The following is a 24,291-nucleotide window of genomic DNA, read 5'->3' on the forward strand; positions in this document are numbered from 1 at the left end:
CATAAGATCTGTACACCACTAAGGTAGTCCTTGTATCTGTCTTTCCAAAGGCCAAAAATAATTCATTCCCTGTACGTACCTGGATCAGTCCAGGCCGTGGGTTGAGCCTCCTGTCCAGCAGATGGAGACAGACCAAAACTGAAAAGGGTATCCTATATCAGGACAGAGCCTACCCTGCATCCCTTCCGTATTTGTCTGTCTCCACCTTGTGGTTCCCCTTACTTCATTTCTTTCTTTGCCCTGTGGGGTTTTTCTCTCTATTTCTCAAGCTCAAGCAAGTATTCTTCTTCTTTGTATTTAATTTAATTTAAAAAGTTTGAAACAGTTTTTAAAGCAGCTCTGTCATTTAGGAGACAGCGCTGTCTCCTCACTCCTGGGGGGGCCTAGAGGGGTTTGCCCCTTGAGTTATTCAGTCTAGGCTCCCTTCCTGGTGACCCATGTACTTGGGGCGATACTGGTGGTCCAGTCACTCCCCCTAAATAACTACCTTGGCACCCGGGATGTTGTAATTCCCCAGCAGCACTTACAGGGAAGTTCCCCCCCCTATCTTGGGGGGGAAAAAAAAAGGAGATACACAAGATTTATTTATACTTAAGTTAAACGGAAGGCAGCTTACTTTCCTCTGCTTCAGCAGAGAAGGGAGTGGGCAGGGTTCATTCGCCTGCACTCGCTCCTCTCCCCAGCACTTCTCATCTGTTTCTCCTGCTCGTGGCTATTTCCCCTGTCAATCATGCCGTGATCTCACTTATGTTTAGCCTGCGGGGAGCCTGCCTTGCAGCTCTCCCGCGATGGGCTCTGTTCGGGGTGCCTGCCAGGTGGGGAGGGTCCCTCCACGGCACCGGCTCCACCAGTGACCCGGGGGCGTTCCTCGCGCTGCATGGCCAGGCCGTTCCCAACTTGGCAAACCGCAGGAACGGTGGCCATTTTGGGTATTAGTGCAGCTCCCGAGTCGGAGCTGCAGGGGGAGAGGAGCCAGATTTTCAAGTTTCTCTCCCCCCCCCCCCCCCCCCCCAATTTGAGCCCTGTGCACCCCCCAGAGGAGGATACAGACTCTCCCTCGTCTCCCTCTCTGGGAAATCCAGGCCATGTTTTTCTTCAGAATTTGTGCTGTTGATGAACAAATCTTACCTGGCTAGCTTGCAAGAGGAGGAGGACCCCCCCCCCCCAAAAAAAATCCCACGGATGCCCGCTCCTGCAGCGCCGGATATGCAAGGCTCCGTCAGGATTAGAGTGGTACCAGGGGTGCCACCACTCCCCCTCCGGATCCGCCTCAGCCACCCGCGATTCTGGACCAGGATCCGGATGTGGATTTGTCTTTGCCGGGTCACCCTCTTGAAGGGGATGACCCCCGAGTGCTCTGTTTCAAAGGGAGGAGCTGGAGCTTCTCATTCCCTTCATCCTAAAGGAACTGGGGATTAAAGGAACTGGGGATTGAAGTCCCTCCAGATGATACGGTTGTGGCCACAATGCCAGCCTACATGAACCCGGTCCTGGCGGGACTCAGGGCGCCTCCACGCACTTTTCCGTTCCATCCCATGCATAAGCTGCTGCTCCTTCGGGAATGGGAAGCTCCCGAGGCAGGGCTACGTGTGGGTAGAGCTAAGGACAAGCTCTATCCTCTTCCCGAGGATTGCCTGGAAATGCTGAAAATTCCCAAGGTGGACTCTTCCGTCTCTGCAGTCACCAAGCACACCACCATTCCTGTGGTGGGAGCCACCGCGCTGAAAGATGTTCAGGACCGCAAACTTGAATTTTATCTCAAGCGTATCTTTGAGGTCTTGGCCTTAGGTGTCCGGGCGACGATCTGCAGCAGTCTCATGCAGCGGGCAAGTCTTAGGTGTGTCCAACAATTGTTCAGCACCAGGACCTCCCGTCTGCAGAGGCGGGAGGCAATGGTTTCAGCAGTGTCGGCCAGACGCCGCCTCTGGCTGCGCAACTGGTCGGCGGACTCCTCTTCTAAATCTCAGTTGGGCACACTTCCTTTCAAGGGTAAGTTGCTTTTTGGCGAGGACCTAGAGCAGCTTATTAAATCCTTGGGTGAGAACAAGATCCATAAGCTGCCAGAGGACTGCCCTAAACAGCCTAGGTCCTTCTTCCCTACACGTTCCCGTTTCAGGGGACAGCAGAGGGATACCAACAGGGCACGGGGTTCCTTTCCTAGGGGGAACTCCTCCAGGTCCCAGGCATGGTCTCATTCCTTTTGTGGCTGCCGCGCCTTCGGGGATGGTAACCCACAACATTCAACCGCAAAGTCCACCTCCCAATGAGATCCAGCCGGCCCATTCCTCCGTTCCAGACTTAGGTGGATGTCTCTCCCATTTTCTGGAGGAATGAGTCAAAATCACGTCGGGCCAGTGGGTCCTCGAGGTGATAGGTTACACTTTAGAGTTTGCTCGAGATCTGCTGGACCTGTACATAGTCTCTCCTTGCGGACACTGGAAGCGGGCGGCCGTCTGCCAGACTCTTGCCAGGCTCCAGGATCTAGGAGCCATAGTCCCGGTGGAGGAACAAGGCGTCGGCCAATATTCTATCTACTTCGTTGTGCCAAAGAAGGACAGTTCTTTCCGTCCCATCTTGGATCTCAAGAGGGTCAATCGGGCCCTCAGGGCATCCCATTTCTGAATGGAAAACACTGAGGGCGGTGATAGCGGCAGTTCGCCCAGGCGAATATCTGGCCTCCCTCTACTTGACGGAGGCTTATCTCCACATACCTATTTGATGCAAGCATCAGAGGTATCTCGGCTTTAACATCCTGGGCCAACACTTCCAGTTCTGAGCTCTGCCTTTCGGCCTCGCCACAGCTCCACACACCTTTACAAAGGTCATGGTGGTAGTGGCAGCTGCTCTTCGCCGAGAAGGAATTCTAGTCCATCCTTACCTGGACGACTGGCTCGGGTGGGCCAAGTCAGTGACTCTCTGCAGAATAGCGGTCAACCAGGTTCTTACTCTCCTCACCTCCCTCGGGTGGATAGTCAGTTTCCCCAAGAGCAGCCTTCAGCCCTCCCAGGTCCTGGAATTTCTGGGGGCGCGCTTCGATACCCGAGTCGGCAAGGTGTTCCTCCCGGACGCTCGGGTGCTCAAACTTATGGACCATGTGCACAACCTCCTCTCGCTCTCGCTTCCCATGGCATGGGACTACCTTCAGGTACTGGGGACCATGGCTCCCACTATCGACCTGGTCCCCTGGGCTTCTGTACATATGCGACCATTACAGAAAGCTTTGCTATCCCGCTGGAAGCCAGTGTCCGAGCACTTTCAGACAACTCTACAACTCTCTGGTTCTACCATCGCCGATTATACAATGGTGGCTGTCGCTAGCGCACCTCTTGACGGGAATGCCCTTACTGACTCCGCAGTGGATCGTAGTCACGACGGATGCCAGCCTCTCCGGGTGGGGAGCGGTCTGTCAATCCTAGGCCACGCAGGGATACTGGTCCCCAGTCCAGTTCCGCTGGCACATCAATCGACTGGAGGCACGAGCAGTGCGCCTGGCTCTCAAGATTTTTCTTCCTCTGATCCGCCGCAAAGCGGTGCACATACGCTCAGACAGTTCCACCACGGTGGCCTATATCAATCGACAGGGGGGCACCAGGAGTCTGGTGGCTCTAGAAGCCAGCAAGCTCCTCGCCTGGGCGGAGCGGCACCTGGAGCGCATGGCAGCCTCCCACATAGCGGGCAAGGAGAATGTACAAGCCGATTTCTTCAGCCGTCAACATCTCATTCCCGGCGAGTGGGAGTTGTCAGACAGAGCGATGGATCTGATTGTTCGCAGGTGGGGTCCTCCTCACCTGGACCTGATGGCTACTTTGAGCAATGCCAAAGCTCCCAGATTCTTCAGCCGCTGGAGGGAGCACTGCTCGGAAGGAGTGGATGCCCTGGTCCTTCCCTGTCCCCACGACGTTCACCTGTACGTTTCCTCCGTGGCCCCTAGTGGGCAAGGTTCTCAGAAGAATAGAGCTTCCCCGGGGGGGGGGGGGGGGCGGTCATCCTCGTGGCACCTGAGTGGCCCCGCAGATTGTGGTTCGTGGACCTGGTAAACCTGGCGACGGACGGTCCTCTTCGCCTCTGCCATCTCCCATGCCTACTCCAGCAGGGTCCCGTATTTTTCGACCAGGCGGATCACTTCTGTCTAGTGGCCTGGCTTTTGAACGGCGGAGATTAAGGAAGAAGGGATATAAGGAGGAAGTTATTTCCACTCTGCTGCGGGCTCAGAAGCCATCTACCTCTCTCGCTTATGTCCGGGTCTGGAAAGTTTTCGAGAATGTATGTGCGGAATCAGGCGTACTGGCTCGTAAAGCTCAGATACCCCAGGTCCTCTCCTTTCTTCAGAAGGGCCTATCTAAAGGTTTGTCTTTCAGCTCCTTGTGGGTTCAAGTGTCTGCCCTCGGCTCCCTCTTAGGCAGCGTTAATGGTATTCGGTGGCGGCTCACCCGGAAATCATTTGTTTCCTCGAGGGTGCTAAGCACTTCAAGCCGCCTGTTCGGGCTACTTGTCCCTCGTGGAGTCTTAATTTGGTTCTTCGGACTCTCTGCGAGGCACCCTTCGAACTTCTCTGCCGGTCTACTCTTAAAGATTTGACGCTCAAGACTGTGTTCCTGGTTTCCATTTGCTCCGCCAGAAGAGTGTCTGAGATTCAAGCATTGTCTTGCAGGGAACCTTTTCTTTGTTTCTCGGATTCAGGGGTTTCCCTCAAGATGGTACCTTCCTTCTTGCCAAAGGTTGTTTCTTCTTTTCATGTCAATCAATCGTTGAAACTCCTGGCTTTTTCTCCTGAAGATATAGCAGGTACGGCGGGGGGGTGATCTTAGGCGTCTTGATGTGAAGCCGGTTTTATTGCATTACCTTCAGGTTACCAATGAGTTCCGAGTCTCTGATCATCTTTTTGTCCTCTGGAGTGGTTCAAATAGGGGCAACAAGGCTTCTAAGGCTACGATTGCTCGTTGGTTGAAGGAAACGATTGCGTCAGCCTATATCTGTCATGGCCGAGCAGTCCCAGACGGCCTTAAGGCTCATTCTTTGCGTTCTCAGTCTCTCCCCAGGGGATATGCAGGGCAGCTATGTGGAAATCCCTGCATACTTTTGCTCGTCATTAGCGTCTGGATGTTAGGGCACCAATGTTTGGGTCCTTCGGACGGCAGATTCTTCGAGCGGAACTGTCTCTGTCCCACCCTATTTAGGGAAGCTTTGGTACATCCCACGGTCTGGACTGATCCGGGTACGTACAGGGAAAGGAAAATTGGTTCTTACCTGCTAATTTTCGTTCCCATAGTACCACGGATCAGTCCAGACGCCCTCCAGTGCTTTCTTGGTCCATCCGCTCTAAGTTTTTTGTTTTGTTTTTTTTGTCCTTGCAGGTATTTCTGGATGTTTTGTTTTTTGTTTTTTTTTTTTTTTTTTTTCTTGGATTCTCATTGAAGGCACCGGAAGCATCTCTTAAGATGACCATGGGTATTTATAGAAGAGCGATTATTTACAGAGTTTGTTCAATTGTTTAACAGATTTATTAGTTATCTTGTTACTTGCTTGACCTTATACTCGTTGTCTTTATACTTTTCTGCTTTGACAATGGTTATACTGAAGAGATGCAGGATAAGCTCTGTCCTGATATAGGATACCCTTTTTAGTTTTGGTCTGTCTCCATCTGCTGGACAGGAGGCTCAACCCACGGTCTGAACTGATCCATGGTACTACAGGAACAAAACTTAGCAGGTAAGAACCAATTTTTCTTTTACTGATAGAGGGAAGGCATGAAAGACACTAGCATTTTACTCTGGAGCATTTCCACTTTCTAAGACTAGAGGACTGATGGCCCTGGATTGGAGATAGGAAAAGTTCAGAGAAAGAACACTGCAGATTTCTCGCAGATGGACACCTCTGCTCCTGCCCCACAGCACCTTCTGCTATTCAGTACTGAAATCCCTCCCACCCACACAACTCTACCAGTGCACCTAACTTCTATCCTGCAATGTTCCCTACCACTCTAGTACACACATATATAGCTCTGCCACTACACTTTATGCCTATTCTGTAACACCTCATTTTTCCAGTATGGTCAAATGCATACATTTGTGTTGCAGCAGGAGTCAAGGAACAGGGATTTTGCAGTGAAGCTGGAAGCCCTCCTGCACCAAGCGTACCATCTGCAGGAGGAGTTTGGATCATCCATGTCTTCAGAGAATCTGCTGATGGATCTTGGTAAGTCAGAATAGAGCTGTGGAGCAGAATCAGAGGTTAAGGAGGGAGGGTCTGCTCTGAAAGCAGTGGCTCTGCCAGTGCTTCTTACAGAAAAGGCCATGGATGCATTGAATAGCTTCCCAATGGAAGTGATGGAGGCAAATACAGTATCAAAGTTAAAGAATGCCTGGGACAAGTAGAGAGGATCATTTAGAGGTGAGGGCTAATTAGATAGGGTCTGCAGTACTGCAGCAGGAACATACAATGGCCAGATTAGATATCTCGTGATCTTTATCTGTCATCAGATTTCTTTTTTTCTATGTAGAAAGAATATCCCTCTCTTGCATCACATTATGTACTTTGGAGAGAACATCTGGGGAGGGGGGGGGGGGGGGGAGTTCTGCTGCTCACATGTTGCTGTAACCGTGTATCACTTCCCAGAAGGAAGCATGATCTTGCCACTCACAGATGGTTCGATGCGGCTGCACATGGATGACGAAGATAGCAGCTCGTCAGAGGAGTCGTTCTTTTCTGCAGCAGAGGTGACTGCCATTCACTGTATTATGCTCGTCTGCATGTCCCTCTCACTGTCCCCATGGCTTAAGCAGCTGTCTCTCTCCTTCCTTCCTCTGCAGCTCTTTGATGCTTTGCAGCTTGGAGATGTCTATTTTCAGCCTTCTAAGCCAGCACCTGCCTATGAAGAAGCACTGCAGCTTGTGCGAGATGGCAAGATCTCCTGCAGGACTCTTAGGTAAGGAGCAGCTGCTCATTCAGTTCAGAACCCAATGTTCCAGGCATTGGCATTAGCCACCATTCCTGGATGCCCTGGGGAGGTGCACTGCATGGGGAAAAGGAGGTCATATCTGGTGGCTCCTTGACTAGAGCTGGATGAGGAGAAAGAAGAGGCCATGCTTGATGGCTTCCAGATGAGCCTTCTGGACAGAGTGAGGCTTTGTAGGGTAGATAAAGAGGTAACTGTCTCTTGGAATTCTCTCAGGACAGAGCTGCTGGGCTGCTACAGCGACCAGGACTTCCTGGCAAAACTGCACTGTGTGCGACAAGCCTTCCAGGTAAGGGACCCGCCCTGTCTCCATCCCTGCATTGCCAAGGAAGGAGGTTGGCAGGTGTCCCCTCCCCTGCAGCTTCATTGTATTGCGATTTGTCCTTTCCAGGGCCTGCTGCAAGAGGAAGGGAATCGCCAGTTCTTTGGAGAAGTTGGCAAACGGATGGTGATGGGACTTATGATCAAGGCTGAGAAGGTAGAAGGTTTGTGGCTGAGGGGTGAAGGGACATTTAAATCTGGCTGGGGTTTGAAAACAGCTTTGAGTTCTGAATCTCCATTATCTTAATTCATAGGGGAAAGGCTTGTAGATGGAGATGTTTTAAAGAGGGGGAACTTGGGAGGATTAGGACTTGTGAACTGATGGGCGTGCTAACTTATTTTTCCCTTTTTAGAACCCCAAAGGTTTTCTGGAAAGCTATGAAGAGATGGTACAATATGCACTGAAGGAAGATACCTGGACTAACACCCAGCGGGAGCTACGGGGACGCGGGGTTTGTACAGATGCATGCAGACTGAGACACAATGCCGATACTACTCCCATCCGGGCAAAGAAGCAGCTCTTGCGCTGCTACAGTCTGTTAATGTTGTTGTGTATTGACACAGTCCCAGCATACTGGTGGTAGGGGTGCGGGGATCACTGAACCCTGGCCTGTGCTTTTATTTTGGACCTTGTTCTCACTTTGGAAATGGTAAGCACCTTGAGGACCTGCTGATCTCTCCCCATCTCTTTAGGTGCTTTGTATGAATTTCTTCGACATTGCCTTGGACTTCATTCTCATGGATGCCTTTGAGGATCTGGAGAACCCCCCGTCGTCTGTACTAGCTGTGCTTCGTAACCGCTGGCTTTCTGACAGCTTCAAGGAGACGGTAAGGGAAGGGGGGTGGGCGGTGTTGATACTGAATAGTGTTAGAGAGGGATTACTGGTTTTGGATGGCATGAGGAGACAGGGAAGGGGGACGGGTGGTGTTCAAAGCATATTTTGGGATTTAAGTGTTGCATTCTAAATGCTCAGATTCCACATCGATCATTATAGTTTTTATAACCTGCTTGTTCTTTTTGTACCCAGGCTCTGGCCACAGCCTGTTGGTCAGTCTTAAAGGCAAAAAGAAGACTTTTAATGGTAAGTTGGTAAAATCTCAAGAGGCTAAACCCACCATCACCCCAGCAATCTGCTCCTAAAGAAGTAGATAGGGAACATCTGCATAGTTCAGGGACCTGTGAGTTCACAGCTGGCCTATTTGTGTTGTAGGTTCCAGATGGTTTTATCTCCCATTTCTACTCCGTATCGGAGCATGTCAGCCCTGTGCTCGCCTTTGGTTTCCTGGGACCCAAAGAGCAACTCTCAGAGATTTGCAGCTTCTTCAAAGTAAGACTGTCTCTCTGTCCATACCCTTGTATAGACTGACCATACTAGAGCACCTGTCCCTTTGTACTGCTTATCCTAGACCCTTCCCAATGCCATTTAAACTGGAGTACACCAGAATTTGTCCTTTATCACTGACTGAAGCAGTTCAGACTCTTCTGTCCTGGTACATTACCCACAGCAGCTCCTGTCCATTTCTGCATTGGCTGCTCATCACTGAGAGTGTCATTGCATCTCCTCTGTCATTTCTGTATTAATTGTCTTAACTTTCTTGCTGTCTGATTTCCACCTATAGTTGTAACAAGGCATGTGGCCCTCTGCCTGAGGTTTTCATATCTGAAGTTTAATGGCTTCTTTTCTGGAGCAGTTGTACAGTCTGGCTCCAGCTTCCAGTAAAAAGTACTGTCTTTCTTCTCTGTAGCACCAGATCATACAGTACTTGAAGGACATGTTTGACTTGGATAAGGTGCGATACTCTTCAGTGGATTTGCTTGCAGAGGACATTCTTCAACTGTCCCAGCGCCGGAGTGAGATCCTTTTGGGATACCTTGGAACTGAAGGTGCACTGGAGAGAAATGGGACCATGCAGTACTAGTAATTATGTGGGACATTCACCTATCATCCTGCCAGCAAGCAGTGAAATAGAAAGTGGGTCATGTACAGAAAAGATCCACTGTGACTGAGCATTGTTCTCATCTCCAATCCACCAAGCTCCAATCCTTTTTTTTTTTTTTTTTTTTTTTTTTGGGGGGGGGGAAATGTCGACTTACAGGACTCAAAGGATATTTCACCTCGCTCCCAAGCTCCATTCAAGTTATTAAGTCTGTATATATTAGAGACATTTCAACCATATGTACCAGTTCTGCCTCAAATCGACCTTTAGAAATACCAGCCCAAAAGCACAAGCAGAGCATGTGAACACCCATACCAGCCTGCTGTTGTAAGGTGGAGGGGATGAGGATACCTGCAGGAATGCATTACAGGCAGCTCTAGGCCAGAGGCGGAGAAGAGTGGACAGACGCAAGAATGCAGCGAAAAGAGAGTTCCTGTGGAAATCAGTTTCAAGTTAAATTTTAATTAATGCCAGAGGTTGATATTCAAAGGCTTTGTCTAGGTAGCTTTTGGAGTTACCTGGACAAGAACCAAGATTTGAAAGTTTCTCCCACCATATCCAGGCTAAATTTTATCCAGGTAATTCATTCCCAGCATAAAATTCACTTATATAGCAAGAGAGACTGATGGAAGTGTTCCACAGGAGTAGTTACATTACTTATTACCACACAGAATTTACCTGTCTAAAAAGAGGTGGTGACAGGCATGTTTCTAATACCCATACAAAATGTACGTGCATAAAAAGAGATAATGGTTACATTATTCATTCACTACCTCTTTTTTTTCATCCAAGTAAATTGGGTGTGGATAATAAGTAATGAAACCACACCCTGGCAATGCCTCCATCATCTCATTTTTAGCTGGATAAAATCTGAGCTGGTAATGAGTAATAGAAGCTCAATACCTTTATTTTTTTTACCTGGGTAAATTGTGTGTGAGTATGGAGGTGTTCCTGCACAGCAGTTACCCAGATAAAGAGGCAGTGATGGAGGCATGCTGGGGGCATGGTTACATTACTCATTATCTGTATAGACTTTACTAGATAAACAGGCCGATGCTGTAAGGTTCGTGGGGGAAAATGGGCACCTGCTTTCCTAACGCGTGCCCAGCCATGTCTCTTGGGAGCGCAATCCTGTATTTAAATGAGGGGTTGCGCTAAAAAGGAGGTGCTAGGGCCAATAGTGTGTCCCTAGCGCCTCCTTACCAGTGGAAACCCAGGAGAGGTGGCTGACAGCCATGGGTTAGGAAAACGGAGGCTGGGAAAATTGAGCATCTGTTTTCCTTACCTGACCAGCTGGCACATTTTTTTAAAAATTTTATTTATTTTTTTACATTTTTGGTTCCTCTGACCTAATATCGTTAGTATATTAAGTCAAAGGGTGTACAGAAAAGTAGTATTTTCTGCTTTTCTGTACCCTTTTTTTGGGCTGCTCAGAAACTAACGCCTGCCCTGGGCCAGGTGTTAATTTCTGAGTGTAAAATTTCTCTGTTTGGCCGCACAATTTTTTTTCAGTATCCCGGGTGAATAACTAATAGCCTCATCAACGTGCATTTTCATGTGATGAGTGCTATTAGTTGCGGGAGGGGTGTTGGACATGCATTTGACGCCCTAAACCCCTTACCGCATAAGGGGTAGTGGACACGCGTCAAACCAGTGTGTTCAGCTGCGTGCACGTTACAGTATTGGCCTGCATGAGCGGTGAATAATGGAAGCATTACAGGGCCATGGTTACATTTTAGCAAGTGAAAATTGATATTTGGTGTTTCCTGTACGTACCCGGATCAGTCCAGACCAATGGGTTGAGCCTCCTGTCCAGCAGATGGAGACAGACCAAAACTGAAGAGCCTACCCTGCAGCCCTTCAGTATTTGTCTGTCTCCAGCAGATGCGACAGTTCACCCTGCGGTTCCCTGTTTCTTTTGCTTAGCCCCTGTTTTGGGGCTTTCTTTCTTCTCTAAACTTATTGGATCAAGCAAGAAAAAAGTTTTTGGACTCTGTTGATTTCCATACAGGAGACAGTTTGTCTCCTCACTCTTGGGGGGGGGCCTAGGGGGGGCTTTGCCCCTTGTGTAATATAGCCTAGGCTCCCTTTTCCCCAGTGTTCCTCGGCTGTGGGATGAAATTGGTGGTGCCAGTCACTCCCCCTGTACAGCCCCCCCTCTCTCTCTCCTACCGGGACGCTTATCCCCCCGGAGCTGCCTGCAGGGACGTGTTTTCCTCTGCACTAAGTTTGGGGGGAAAAAAAAAAAACCTAAGAATCAAAGTGAAACTAAACACTTGGCAGCCTTTTGTGAGAGTTGGGAGCATACAGAGTTTAGTCTCCTGCCTCCGCTCCCTCAGCCCTGGCAGCACAGCTGATTTTAATTACTGCTCCTCTCTGCCTTGCCTATGGGGATTCTTCGCTCCGTCTCTCTAGAGAAGGGCTCTGCACTAAATGTTTGCTGGGGAGGGGAGAGTCCCTCCGTGGCTGCGATCTCCTCCGGAGTCCAAGTAAGGCCGCACAAGCGCATGGCTGTGCCATTCCCGGGCCAACAGACCGTGGGAACAGTGGCCATTTTGGGTTTTTCGGGGCCGCAGGACTCAAATGACCCGGATTTTTTAGATTCCTCCCCCCCGATTTGAGCCCCGTGCAGTCACTTGATGCAGGTCCTGACCTTCCCCTGGAGATTCCAGGCCTCGTTTTTTCTTCTAAAATTCCTTGGATTGTTGCACCGTCCGCTCCAGCGGTTCCTGATGTGCAGGGGCTGGTCCGATTGCAGGTGGTCCGGGGGTGCCCCGGACCAGGACCCAGATCAGGATTTTGTGGAAACTCTACACCCCCCCCCCCCCCCGGAGGGGGATGACCCCAGGGTTCTATGTGTATTCAGAAGGGAGGAACTGGAGCCACTTATCCCTTTTATTTCTCAGAAGCTGGGGATAGAGTGCTCCACATTGGACGTGTTTTTGGCCGCAATGCTGGCTTGCGTGGACCCGGTCCTGGTGGGACTCAGGGCTCTTCCGTGCACCTTCCCTTTCCATCTGATGCATCGGCTAATGCTCCTTAGGGAGTGGGAGGCTCCTGATTCGGGGGCTCCGCATCGGTAGAGCTATGGAGAAGTTTTATCCTCTCCCGGAGGAGTGCTTAGACATGCTGAAAATGTCCAAGGCGGATTCCTCCGTGACTGCAGTGTACTAAGTACACCACCATCCCGGTGGTGGGGTGCTACGGCTCTGAGGGATGTCCAAGACCACAAGCTAGAATTCCATCTCAAGCGCATCTTCAAAGTCTTGGCCTTAGGTGTCGATCTGCAGCAGTCTCATGCAGCGGGCAAGCCTCAAGTGGGTTCAACAATTGCTCAGCACCCAGGACCTCCCATCTGACGAGGTAGAGCAGGCTGAAAGAGTGGAAGGTGCTATAGCGTATGGGGCGGATGCCCTTTATGACATGTTCCGGGTCCAGGCAAAAGCGATGGGGTCTGCGGTCTCTGCCAGATGGCTCCTCTGGCTCGGTAATTGGGCAGCCAACTCGTCTTCCAAGGCGCAGCTGGGCACGCTCCCCTTCAAAGGTAAGTTGCTGGTGGCGAGGACCTGGAACAGCTTATTAAATCTTTGGGTGAGAACAAGGTACACAAACTACCTGAGGATCGCACGAAACAAGCGCGAACCTTCTTCCCTACTCGCATCCACTTCAGGGGTCAGCGGAGATAAAAGCCCAAGGCGCGGGGCGCCTTCTCTAGAGGAAAATTCCTCCAGGTCTCAGTCCTGGGCTCCTGTCCTTTTGAGGGCGCTGTGCCTTCCGTGATGGTAATCCACAGCGCCCCGCGTCCAAGCCCGCCTCTCAATGAGATTCGGCCGGCCCATTCCTCCATTCCAACTTAGGTGTTCAAATGTCCCTGTTCTTGGAGGCATGGGTCAAAATCACGTCAGACCAGTGGGTCCTCGAAATAATCAAGAGAGGTTACACTTTAGAATTTGCTCGGGACCTGCCGGATCTGTACATGGTCTCCCCGTGCGGCCATCGGAAGCAGGGTGCTGTATGTCAGACTCTCGCGAGACTCCAGGGGCTAGGGGCTATAGTCCCTGTTCCCATGGGGGAACGGGGCGCTGGCCAGTATTTTATTTACTTCATGGTTCCAAAAAAAGGATGACTCCCTCTGCCCCATCTTGGACCTCAAGAGGGTCAACGGAGCCCTCAAAGTGCCCCATTTGCGGATGGAAACCCTGAGGGCAGTTATAGCGGCTGTTCATCCCGGAGAATTTCTGGCCGCTCTCGATTTGATGGAGACCTACCTGCACATTCCGATCCGTGCCGAACATCAGAGGTACCTTCGGTTCCACATCTTGGGGCAACATTTCCAGTTCCGGGCTCTCCCCTTTGGTCTGGCCACAGCACCACGCACTTTTACCAATGTGTGATGGTGGTGGTGGCGGCCGTCCTCCGGCGGGACAGAATCCTAGTCCACCCTTATCTAGATGATTGGCTAGTGCAAGCCAAATCAGAGGCTTTATGCAAGCGGGCAGTGGACTGCGTCCTTGCTCTCCTCTCGTCCTTGGGGTGGATAGTCAATTTTTCCAAGAGCAATCTCCGACCTTCCCAGGTCCTGGAATTCCTAGGGGCTCGGTTCAATACTCGGGTCGGCAAGGTATTCCCGCCGGACTCTCGAGCATTCAAGCTGATGGATCAAGTCCGAAACTTCCTTTCCATGCCTCTCCCCACGGCGTGGGACTACCTACAGGTTCTGGGGACCATGGCTTCTACGATCGATTTGGTCCCCTGGGCTTTTGCGCATATGCGTCTTTTACAGAAAGCTTTGCTCTCCTGCTGGAAACCGGTGTCAGAACTGTTTCAAGCGCAGCTTCCTCTCTCCGACTCTACCATCAGAGACATACATTGGTGGCTATCGCTCAAGCACCTTCTGAAAGGAATATACCTTCAGACTGCAATGGATTTTAGTCACAACGGATGCCAGCCTCTCCGGTTGGGGAGCAGTCTGCCAGACACAGGCCACGCAGGGGTACTGGTGCCCTGCCCAATCCCGCTGGCACATCAATCGCCTGGAGGCTCGGGCGATCCGTCTGGCTCTTCAAGCTTTTCTTCCCCTGCTTCGTCGAAGAGCAGTTCAGGTCTCTCGGACAACTCTACCACTGTGGCATACATCAATCGCCAGGGGGGCACCAGGAGTCGCCTGGTGGCCCTCGCAGCCAGTCAGCTCCTCGCTTGGGCGGAGCGCCATCTGCAGTGCTTAGCAGCGTCTCACATTGCGGGCAAGGAGAATGTTCAAGCAGACTTTTTGAGTCTTCAGCGGCTCGACCCCGGCGAGTGGGAGTTGTCCGATGAGGCAATGGAGCTGATTGTCAACCGGTGGGGTCCTCCTCACCTGGACAATGCCAAATCTCCCAGGTTTTTCAGCCACTGGAGGGAGCATTGTTCGGAAGGGGTAGATGCGCTAGACCTTCCCTGGCCACGCGATGTTCTTCTGTACATGTTTCCTCCTTGGCCCCTGGTGGGCAAGGTATTCAGAAGGACAGAGCTCCACAGGAGTCAGGTCATTCTCGTAGCTCCCGAGTGCCCCCACAGACCGTGGTTCGTGGATCTTGTAAACCTGTCGGACGGCCCTCTTCGTCTCGGTCATCTTCGTTACCTGCTCCGGCAGGGCCCCGTATTTTTCGACCAGGCAGATCACGTCTGTCTAGCGGCCTGGCTTTTGAACGGCTGAAACTGAGGAAGAAGGGATATAGTGAAGACGTCATCTCCACTATCCTGCGTGCTCGCAAGACTTCTACTTCCCTCACCTAGGTCCGGGTTTGGAAGGTTTTTGAGCTTGTCTGCGTGGAATCGTGTGTCTCGGCACATTTGGCCCCGATTTCGCTGGTTCTTTCTTTTCTCCAGCGCGGTCTCTCTAAGGGCCTCTCGTTCGGTTTGCTCCGGGTACAGGTCTCTGCCCTCGGCTCTCTCCTGGGAAGTCTTGAAGGTTATGCAGTTGCATCTCATCCGAATGTTGTCTGTTTCCTCAATTGAGTTAAACATTTGAGGCCAACCCTGCATTCCACTTGTTCTTCGTGGAGCCTTAACTTGGTCCTCCGGGCTCTCTGCCTTGCTCCCTTCGAGCCTCTCCGTCGCTCTACTCTCAAGGATTTAACACTCAAGGTGGTGTTTTTAGTCTCTATTTGCTCCACCAGGCGGGTGTCTGAGATCCAAGCCGGGAGCGGAGCCCTTCCTACATTTTTCGGACTCGGGGGGGGAGGTCTCTCCCTCAAGATTGTACCCTCTTTCTTGCCAAAGGTTATTTCTGCCTTTCATGTCAGTCGGTGGAGCTCCCCACTCTTTCTCCCACGGATCTTGCAAGTTCGGTTGGGGATGATCTACGCCGTCTGGATGTGAAGCGCATTCTCATGCGTTATCTGCAGGTAACCAATGACTTCTGTGTTTCGGACCATCTCTTTGTCTTATGGAGTGGGCCCAACCAGGGCAAACGGGCCTCTAAGACCACGATTTCTTGCTTGTTGAAGGAGGCGATTGCGTCAGCCTATATCTGTCAGGGCCAGGCGGTCCTAGAGGGCCTAAAGGCTCATTCCTTGCGTTCCCAAGCTACTTCTTGGGTGGAGAGTCAGTCAGTCTCTCCGCAGGAGATATGCAGGGCAGCTACGTGGAAGTCTCTGCATTACCGCCTTGATATCCAGGCGCCTGTCTTTTGGTTCCTTTGGTCGGCAAGTGGGTCGAGTGGGACTGTCTCGGTCCCACCCTGTTTAGGGAAGCTTTGGTACATCCCATGGTCTGGACTGATCTGGGTACGTACAGGGAAAGGAAAACTAGTTCTTACCTGTTAATTTTCATTCCTGTAGTACCACGTATCAGTCCAGACACCCTTTCCTATACTTTCTACTGTCCGCTTGAAGTTTCTTTCCTTTTCCTGTAGCTTTTTGAATGATTTTTTTATGTGATGATACTAAAGAGGCACCGGAAGCATCTTTATGATGACCATGGACATTCATGCAAGAGCGCCCATCTACAGAGTCCAGTCACTGTTTGCGCTTGTTCAAATTCTGAGTTCTCTTGTTGGTTGCTTGTTTCCTTACTGTTTATCTTCATGTTTTCTGCTTTGACAATGGTTATAGTGAAGGGCTGCAGGGTAGGCTCTGTCCTGATATAGGATACCCTTTCAGTTTTGGTCTGTCTCCATCTGCTGCACAGGAGCCTCAACCCCATAGTCTGGACTGATCCGTGGTACCACAGGAACGAAAATTAACAGGTAAGAACTAATTTTCCTTTACCCAGCTCAAGTTAGTTAGGTAAGCTTGATCAGAAAAATATCTGCCCTAGGATTAGCAGGTTAATTTTATGTGGGTATAGTCAGCGGCAACATTATGCAGGTAGCTTTCCTGGACTAATGGAGGAAGATGTGGGTAATGTCTCCCCTATAACCAGGAACCTGAAATATAAAGAGAGAATCTGTGTATAACATGATGCTTACGGTGGAGGGTCACTGAGTGTGGCATCCTGTCCATGCTGTATCAGGTCCAACGGACCAAGGTGCAGGCTGCACTCATGTGGAGGTCACATGGTATTGTGTTGGCTGCAGCCCTGAAGTGACTGAGATAGCTTTGTATATTCATACTGGCTCATGGAACGGAGGAGGCTCTGCTTAGAAATGGACAAATTCAGTTACTGAACGTCTACATTTCAGAAATTATTTATGACTGTATATAGTATGATGAAAGAAAAGGCTCAGCAGCATGTATGTATAGCAGGGTGGGAGGCTAGCTCCTAAAGGGAGCTAGGAGAGCTGTAGGCTTGTGACAAAGGAAGAGTCCAAAGTCTTGATTAGAGTGTGTGAGAATGAATGTCTGCATTTAGCTATATAGGGAGAGGAAGGGGCAGCAGAACAAAAAGTGATGTTGCCCCTGGTGAAACCTTCTTGGAAAGACTGTGTACAATTCTTGAGATCATATCTTCAAAAGGATATAAACCAGTTGGAGTTGGTCTGGTGGGTGGCTATTAAAATGGTCATTGGTCTTTTTTCTAAAGCATATGGGGCAGAATATAAGGAAATATTTCTTTAGCAAGAGGCTAATGAACGCAGAAGTAGCCTCGCTCTGGAGCTGGTGGAAATAAAGGTAGTATCTGAATTCAAGGAATCATGGGAAAAATTCAGGATCACTGAGGAAGTGGTAGAGATTATAAAGCTGAATCGTGGATGGGCAGACTGCATAGGCCCTATAGTCTCTTTCTGTCCTAATATTCTATGGGTACATTGAATGATAACTAGAGCATAGGCCAGGGCCTTCCTCTTTACCCCCAATCTGCTTATTTCAGAACCTCCACAAAAGAAAAGGTTTGGTACTTAAGACAGAAACATGACCCCTTCTCTGTCCATGAAGTAAGCAGTACCCAGAGGGCTGGAAATAGGCTTAAGATATGTACCCATCCTAGTGTGTGGTGTCTCACAAACCCTTCTTGCTTGATAGAGATGAAAGTTGGTATCTTTCAAAATGTTGACAATGGTTTCATTGTTAGAAATTAACCATGAAAAGCCAAGGGAACAAATATGCACTGGCCAAAAGCTTATGTGAAGTAAAGCACTGCGCTTCTGCTCCAACCATGGCCTTTCTAGGTGCCCATAGTCCTACTTGGCCAACCAAAATTCTGCAGGTGGCAATCTGAGAACCTTCACTCATTGCCATAAGGCTGCCATTTCTACCATTTGATTGGAGGATAGGGGCTAGCGCTTTCTGTGAGACAGACATTGATCAGCAGTGCTGGTAGATGTGCTGCAGGCTTGGGATCCCAGGCACAGGCATTCCTGAATGGAAGGAGAGAAGTTAGATTGAGCGAGTATATGTGAAAGCAAGAGTGATTGAGGTTTGTTGGAGTGAGTATGTATATGGCAGGAAACTAATTCCATTTTCATGTAACTAGTTTATTTTCATGTATGACCTGATAACTAACTAAAAAATGCAAGTGAAATATGAGTGCTGCTGTATTAGGGGGCACAGGTAGTAGAAGACAGATGTTAGGCATATAATCTGCACTTTACAAATGACTAGGCTAGAGAAGCAGAAATCTTCCCAGTTCTATGGCTGGGAGATCGGCTAAACTGCTTTAGCTACATCACCCAAGAATGCTGAAAGTGAGCACAGCAACTGTGCCAAAAAATTTTATTTTTTTTTTTACCTTGTTGAACTCATGTGGCTAAAATTGAACTTTGTGCTGGAGTCTTAAGAGAGAAAAATCTAAATTAGAAAAAGGTGTTATAACTAATTATGTAACCACTGTAAATTATATGCATCCATCAGGTTTGTACAATATAAAAAAAAAAGTTATTCTCTGTATTTGGTGGATACTGTTTATTCTCTGAGGGACTGAGGATCTCTCATAGCATGGGTCATAGCGAGAAAGATTGTAACTAGTGGAGTGGCAGCCTTGTGATTAGAGCAGTGTGCTGAGAAACAAGGAAATCAGGGTTCACCCTCCATTGCCTCGGATCCAGACTTGGATTCATTTATTAAGCACTGTTTCCTGTAGACAGAGAATGAGAGAAAAGCCTTAGTAAATCAAGTCATAGGCTAGATTTACTAAGCTTTTCTCCCATTCTTTGTCTACGGGAAATAATGCTTAGTAAATGTGGCTGTTAGAGTGGAAGCTCCCTGGAGTCAGGCAAATAGCTTCAGTACCTGAAGGTTACACTCCTTGAACTACCAATGAAGTGACATGAGCTAAATCTAAGATAAACTGTAATGCACCTGTCTCCAATTGTCTTAGCAATGGCAACATGAGGTTGTAAAGATGTATGCTTTTAATTGCAGGAAACAAAATGCTGCTATTTACATCATGTTCTTATCAGTAAAAATAAAGAAGGAAATCAACCTTACTCTGTGCATGGTGGGAAGTCTTGCAGCAAAAGTCAGGAGAGAGGAACCCTCTCTGCCTTTGGGAGAAGTGATGAAGCCAAACAGCTCGGGGGGAGCCAAATTTTGAAAAGAGGAGACAAAACCAACACGAGGAGCTCCTCACCCTTACTTTCTTATATAGAAAAGTTTATTTGTATCAGGAAAACTACAAGAAGGCAAGATATGTGCTGCTCCAAAGAAACCAGCACCAACAATCTCTTACTTTTGCATACTGTGCGATTTCAAAAGAACAGCTGACATTAAGCCTTTGAACTTCACCCTGTAATCAGGAACTAAGCTGATAAAATCAGGAGCAAAGCAGGTAGAACAGCAGAACATCTAAGAAGAAATTTAGTCTTACCTGATAATTTTCTATTTTTGAGTCTAGTTAGACCAGTGCAAACAGCGACTAACAGGTTTGCTGACGTTTGCCCCTTCTAGGGTCCCTTGCTGCCCTCAGCCTGCCAGTATGCAATGTAAACAAGCTAAAAGATTATATATAACCATACTTTTCCTCCCTCAAATGCAGAGGGCTTTCAGGAGCATTAAAAAATAAAAACAAAGTCTATGAACAGCAACCAAACTCGCTTCCTAAAAAGTACAGCAAGTTTGCTTACCAAAAATGGTGTTTTCCATAGACAGCAGGATGAATCATCCATCATATATGGGTAATGTCATCTGACAGCACCAAATGGATTTCTCTCTTCAAGATAGTAGAGTTTGAGCTGTACTGTGCATGTGCCGCAGTTCCTATCTACAGAAAGTTTACAGTAAGCAAACTTGCTTTTTCCATTAATAAACAGGATGTGGGTAGTCCCAAACCAAGGGTGCAGTGGAGCATTTATTTAGGAAGCAATCCGGCTCCCACCATGGAGAATGGACTGTAGCGAGACCAGATTTTGCAAAACTGCTTGTCCAAATTTACTGTCAGTCTTAGAGGTTATCAAGACAGTAATGAGATGTAAAGGTGTGAATGGAAGTCCAAATTGCAGCTTTGCAGATATCATCAGTTCTTCTTGAAAATGAGCAACAGAACCATCTGTGGATATCACCTGATGTGACTTGCAATCCTGCTAGAAAATGAGCAACAGAACCATCTGTGGATATCACCTGATGTGACTTGCAATCCTGCTACAGTGTAGGAGTAGTGAATGCACTCAGCCAGCCAGCTCAATAAAGTACGTTTGGTGACTAGTATTCCTAGCCTCTTGGGAATGTATGAGATGAATAACTGGGATGTTCTACAATGCAGCTGAATCTGTCTTGTAATATGCTAAGGCCCATTTGCAGGCCAGAGTATATAGGGCTTTTTCGCCTTCATGTGCATTAGGCCTAGGTCAGAAGGTAAGAATAAAATGGATTGATAAGGAAAGCAGAGATGACCTTTGGCAGAAACGGTGAGTATGGAGAACTAAGCTGTTGAAGAATTGCATATAGGGAGGCTAGCAAACGAGCAGTTGGAGTTCGCCGACTACACTAGCTGATGTCACTGCGATGAAGAACACCACTTTCTTGTCAAGTATATCAGAGAAGATGATTCCAGTGGCTCAAAGAGAGGTGTCATTAGTTGAGAAAGTATCATAGTCTGGTCCTAAGGAACATGTGGCTTTTGTACCTGGGACTTGATATGCCATAGGCCTTTCATGAAACAAGATCTCAGGAGAAGACGAGATCAGTTTACGATCTACTTAAGTATGATAAGCTGTTCCCTGTACGTAGCTGGATCAGTCCAGACAGCTGGGTTTTGCCACCCCTCCAGCAGATGGAGACAGAAGTTTTCGACTGGCGCTGCCCTTAAGTTCAGGTGCCACTTGCAGTCCGTCAGTATTTCTCTGACTCCAGCGGATGGTGGAGGTGCAAAGTCCTGCAGTCTGAAGTAAAAAAAAAAAAAAAAAAGAAGAAGATAGATTAGACTTCCAAGAAAATTTCTACTGCCTCCCAGGGGTTTGGTAGGTCCCGGTGGGACCATCCCCCCTGGTACTGGAGGCTTTTGAGCAGAGGGTCGGAGACTGGGTAACTCGACTCCCCCTCACCCATTCTGGCAGTTGCACCCAGGGTGATACCGGGAAGCCAAGCTCACTCACTCTGCCGGGGGAAATTGAGAGCCACACCAGCGAGGAACCAGGGACTGCTGCATTCTGCCCACAGAGGTTACGACACACTAGCTTGTGCTTTGTGACACAGTGGTGCGTGACACACGGACTGAGAATCACTGTACTAAGGAACAGAATTAGAGTCTGCCAGGCTGCACAGCGCAGGCTGAAAGTTTAGAAGGCACTATAGCGTATGGGGCGGATGCCCTTTACGACTTGTACCAGGTCCAGGCAAAAGCGATGGCTTCAGCGGTCTCAGCCAGATGGCTCCTCTGGCTCCGTAATTGGGCGGCCGACTCGTCTTCCAAGGTGCAGCTGGGCACGCTCCCCTTCAAAGGTAAGCTACTTTTTAGCGAGGACCTGGAACAACTTATTAAATCCTTGTGTAAGAACAAGGTCCACAAACTACCTGAGGATCGCCCGAAACAAGCGAGAACCTTCTTCCCTACTCGCACCTGATTCAGGAGTCAGCGGAGATATAATCCCAGGGCACGGGGCGCCTTCTCTAGAGGAAATTCCTCCAGGTCTCAGTTCTTTTGAGGACATCGTGCCTTCCCAGATGATAATCCACAGTGCCCCGTGTCCAAGCCCACCTCTCAATGAGATTCGGTCAGCCCATTCCTCCATTCCAAACTTAGGTGGTCGTCTGTCCCTGTTCTTGGAGGAATGGGTCAAAATCACGTCGGACCAGTGGGTTCTCGAGATAATCGAGAGAGGTTACGCTTTAGAATTTGCTCAGGACCTGCCGGATCTGTACATGGTTTCCCTGTGAGGCCATCGGAAGAGGGCTGCTGTATGTCAGACTCTCGCCAGATTCCAGGGGCTGGGGGCTATAGTCCCTGTTCCCATGGAGGAATGGGGCGCCAGCCAGTATTCTATTTACTTCGTGGTTCCAAAAAAGGATGACTCCTTCCGCCCCCATCTTGGACCCCAATAGGGTCAACTGAGCCCTCAAAGTGCCCCATTTTCGGATGGAAACCCTGAGGGCAGTTATAGCAGCTGTTCATCCTGGAGAATTTCTGGCCTCTCTCAATTTGACGGAGGCCTACCTGCACATTCCGATCCGTGCCAAACATCAGAGGTATCTTCGATTCTACATCTTGAGACAACATTTCCAGTTCTGGGCTCTCCCCTTCAGTCTGGCCACGGCACCACGCATGTTTACCAAGGTTATGTTGGTGGTGGCGGCCGCCCTCTGGCGGGACGGAGTCCTAGACCACCCTTACCTGGATGATTGGCTAGTGTGAGCCAAGTCAGAGACCTTATGCAAGCTGGCAGTGGACCGTGTCCTTGCTCTCCTCTCGTCCCTGGAGTGGATAGTCAATTTTTCCAAGAGCAATCTCCGACCTTCCCAGGTCCTGGAATTCCTAGGGGTTCAGTTTGATACTCGGGTCGGCAAGGTATACCTGCCGGACTCTCAAGCGTTCAAGTCCGAAACTTCCTTTCCATGCCTCTCCCCATGGCATGGGACTACCTACAGATTCTGGGGACCATGGCTTCTACGATCGACTTGGTCCCCTGGGCTTTTGCGCATATGCGTTCTTTACAGAAAGCTTTGCTCTCCCGCTGGAAACCGGTGTCTGAACTGTTTCAGGCGCAGCTTCCTCTCTCCGATTCTACCATCAGAGAATTACATTGGTGGCTAATGTTCAAGCACCTTCTGAAAGGAATATCCCTTCAGACTCCGCAATGGATTGTAGTCACGACGGACGCCAGCCTCTCCGGTTGTGGAGCAGTCTGCCAGACATAGGCCACGCAGGGATACTGGTCCCCTTCCCAATCCCACTGGCACATCAATCGCCTGGAGGTTCGGACGGTTCGTCTGGCTCTTCAAGCGTTTCTCCCCCTGCTTTGCCGAAGAGCAGTCCAGGTACTCTTGGACAACTCTACCACTGTGGCGTACATCAATCGCCAGGGGGGGCAGCAGGAGTCACCTGGTGGCCCTCGAGGCCAGCCAGCTCTTCGTGTGGGCGGAGCGCCATCTGCAGTGCTTAGCAGCGTCTCACATTGCAGGCAAGGAGAATGTTCAAGCAGATTTTTTCAGTCGCCAGCGGCTCAACCCCGGCAAGTGGGAGTTGTCCGACGAGACAATGGAGCTGATTGTCAACCGGTGGGGTCCTCCTCACCTTGACCTGATGGCAATCTTGGACAATGCCGCTGGAGGGAGCATTGTTTAGAAGGGGTAGATGCGCTAGTCCTTCCCTGGCCACGCGATGTCCTTCTGTACGTGTTTCCTCCTTGGCCCCTGGTGGGCAAGGTGCTCCGAAGGATAGAACTCCACAGGGGTCCGGTCATTCTCGTAGCTCCTGAGTGGCCCCGCAGACCGTGGTTCGCGGACCTCGTAAACCTGTCACGGGATAGCCCTCTTTGCCTCTGTCATCTTCAGTGCCTCCTACGGCAGGGTCCCATATTTTTCGACCAGGCGGATCGCTTTTGTCTAGCGGCCTGGCTTTTGAACGGCGGAGACTGAGAAAGAAGGGATATAGGGAGGTCGTCATATCCACTGTTCTGCGGGCCCACAAGACTTCTACTTCCCTTGCCTATGTCCGGGTTTGGAAGGTTTTCGAACTTGTCTGTGCGGAATCGGGTGTCTCTGCTCATTCAGCCCCGGTTTCACTGGTACTTTCTTTTCTCTAGCGTGGTCTTACCAAGGGTCTCTCCTTCGGTTCGCTCCGGGCACAGGTTTCTGCCCTCGGCTCTCTTTTGGGTAATCTTAGACTGTTATGTGGTTGCGTCTCATCCCGATGTCCGTTTTCTCAAGGATGTTAAACATCTGAGGCCACCGCTACGTTCTACTTGCCCTTCGTGGAGCCTTAATTTGATCCTCCGGGCTCTCTGCCTAGCTCCCTTCGAGCCCCTCCGCCGTTCTACTCTCAAGGATTTAACACTTAAGGTGGTGTTCTTAGTGTCTATTTACTCCGCCAGACGTGTGTTGGAGATCCAAGCGTTGTCGTGCGTTTCTCTGACTGGGGGAGGTCTCCCTTAAGACTGTCCCGTCTTTCTTGCCGAAGGTTGTTTCTTCCTTTCCTGTCAATCAGTCGGTGGAGCTCCCAGCGATCTCTCCCGTGGAGATCGCCGGTACGGCTGGGGATGATCTACGCCGTCTTGATGTCAAATG

At 49.7% G+C, this 24,291-nt stretch overlaps 1 protein-coding gene across 1 annotated transcript in view; it reads left to right on the forward strand.

The window, feature by feature from the left end:
- Nucleotides 1–18,518, forward strand: part of MIGA2 (mitoguardin 2) — a 34,306-nt gene extending 15,788 nt beyond the window's left edge. The window contains 10 exon segments of the mRNA XM_029611522.1: nucleotides 6,078–6,195; nucleotides 6,616–6,716; nucleotides 6,810–6,925; nucleotides 7,172–7,244; nucleotides 7,347–7,433; nucleotides 7,630–7,728; nucleotides 7,970–8,104; nucleotides 8,305–8,358; nucleotides 8,488–8,604; nucleotides 9,023–18,518. Of these exon segments, the coding sequence (XP_029467382.1) occupies nucleotides 6,078–6,195; nucleotides 6,616–6,716; nucleotides 6,810–6,925; nucleotides 7,172–7,244; nucleotides 7,347–7,433; nucleotides 7,630–7,728; nucleotides 7,970–8,104; nucleotides 8,305–8,358; nucleotides 8,488–8,604; nucleotides 9,023–9,196 (1,074 nt within the window). The 3' untranslated portion in view covers nucleotides 9,197–18,518.
- The last annotated feature ends 5,773 nt before the right edge of the window (nucleotides 18,519–24,291 follow it).

The sequence above is a fragment of the Rhinatrema bivittatum genome, chromosome 8, assembly GCF_901001135.1.
Source record: "Rhinatrema bivittatum chromosome 8, aRhiBiv1.1, whole genome shotgun sequence".
NCBI classification, from domain to species: domain Eukaryota; kingdom Metazoa; phylum Chordata; class Amphibia; order Gymnophiona; family Rhinatrematidae; genus Rhinatrema; species Rhinatrema bivittatum.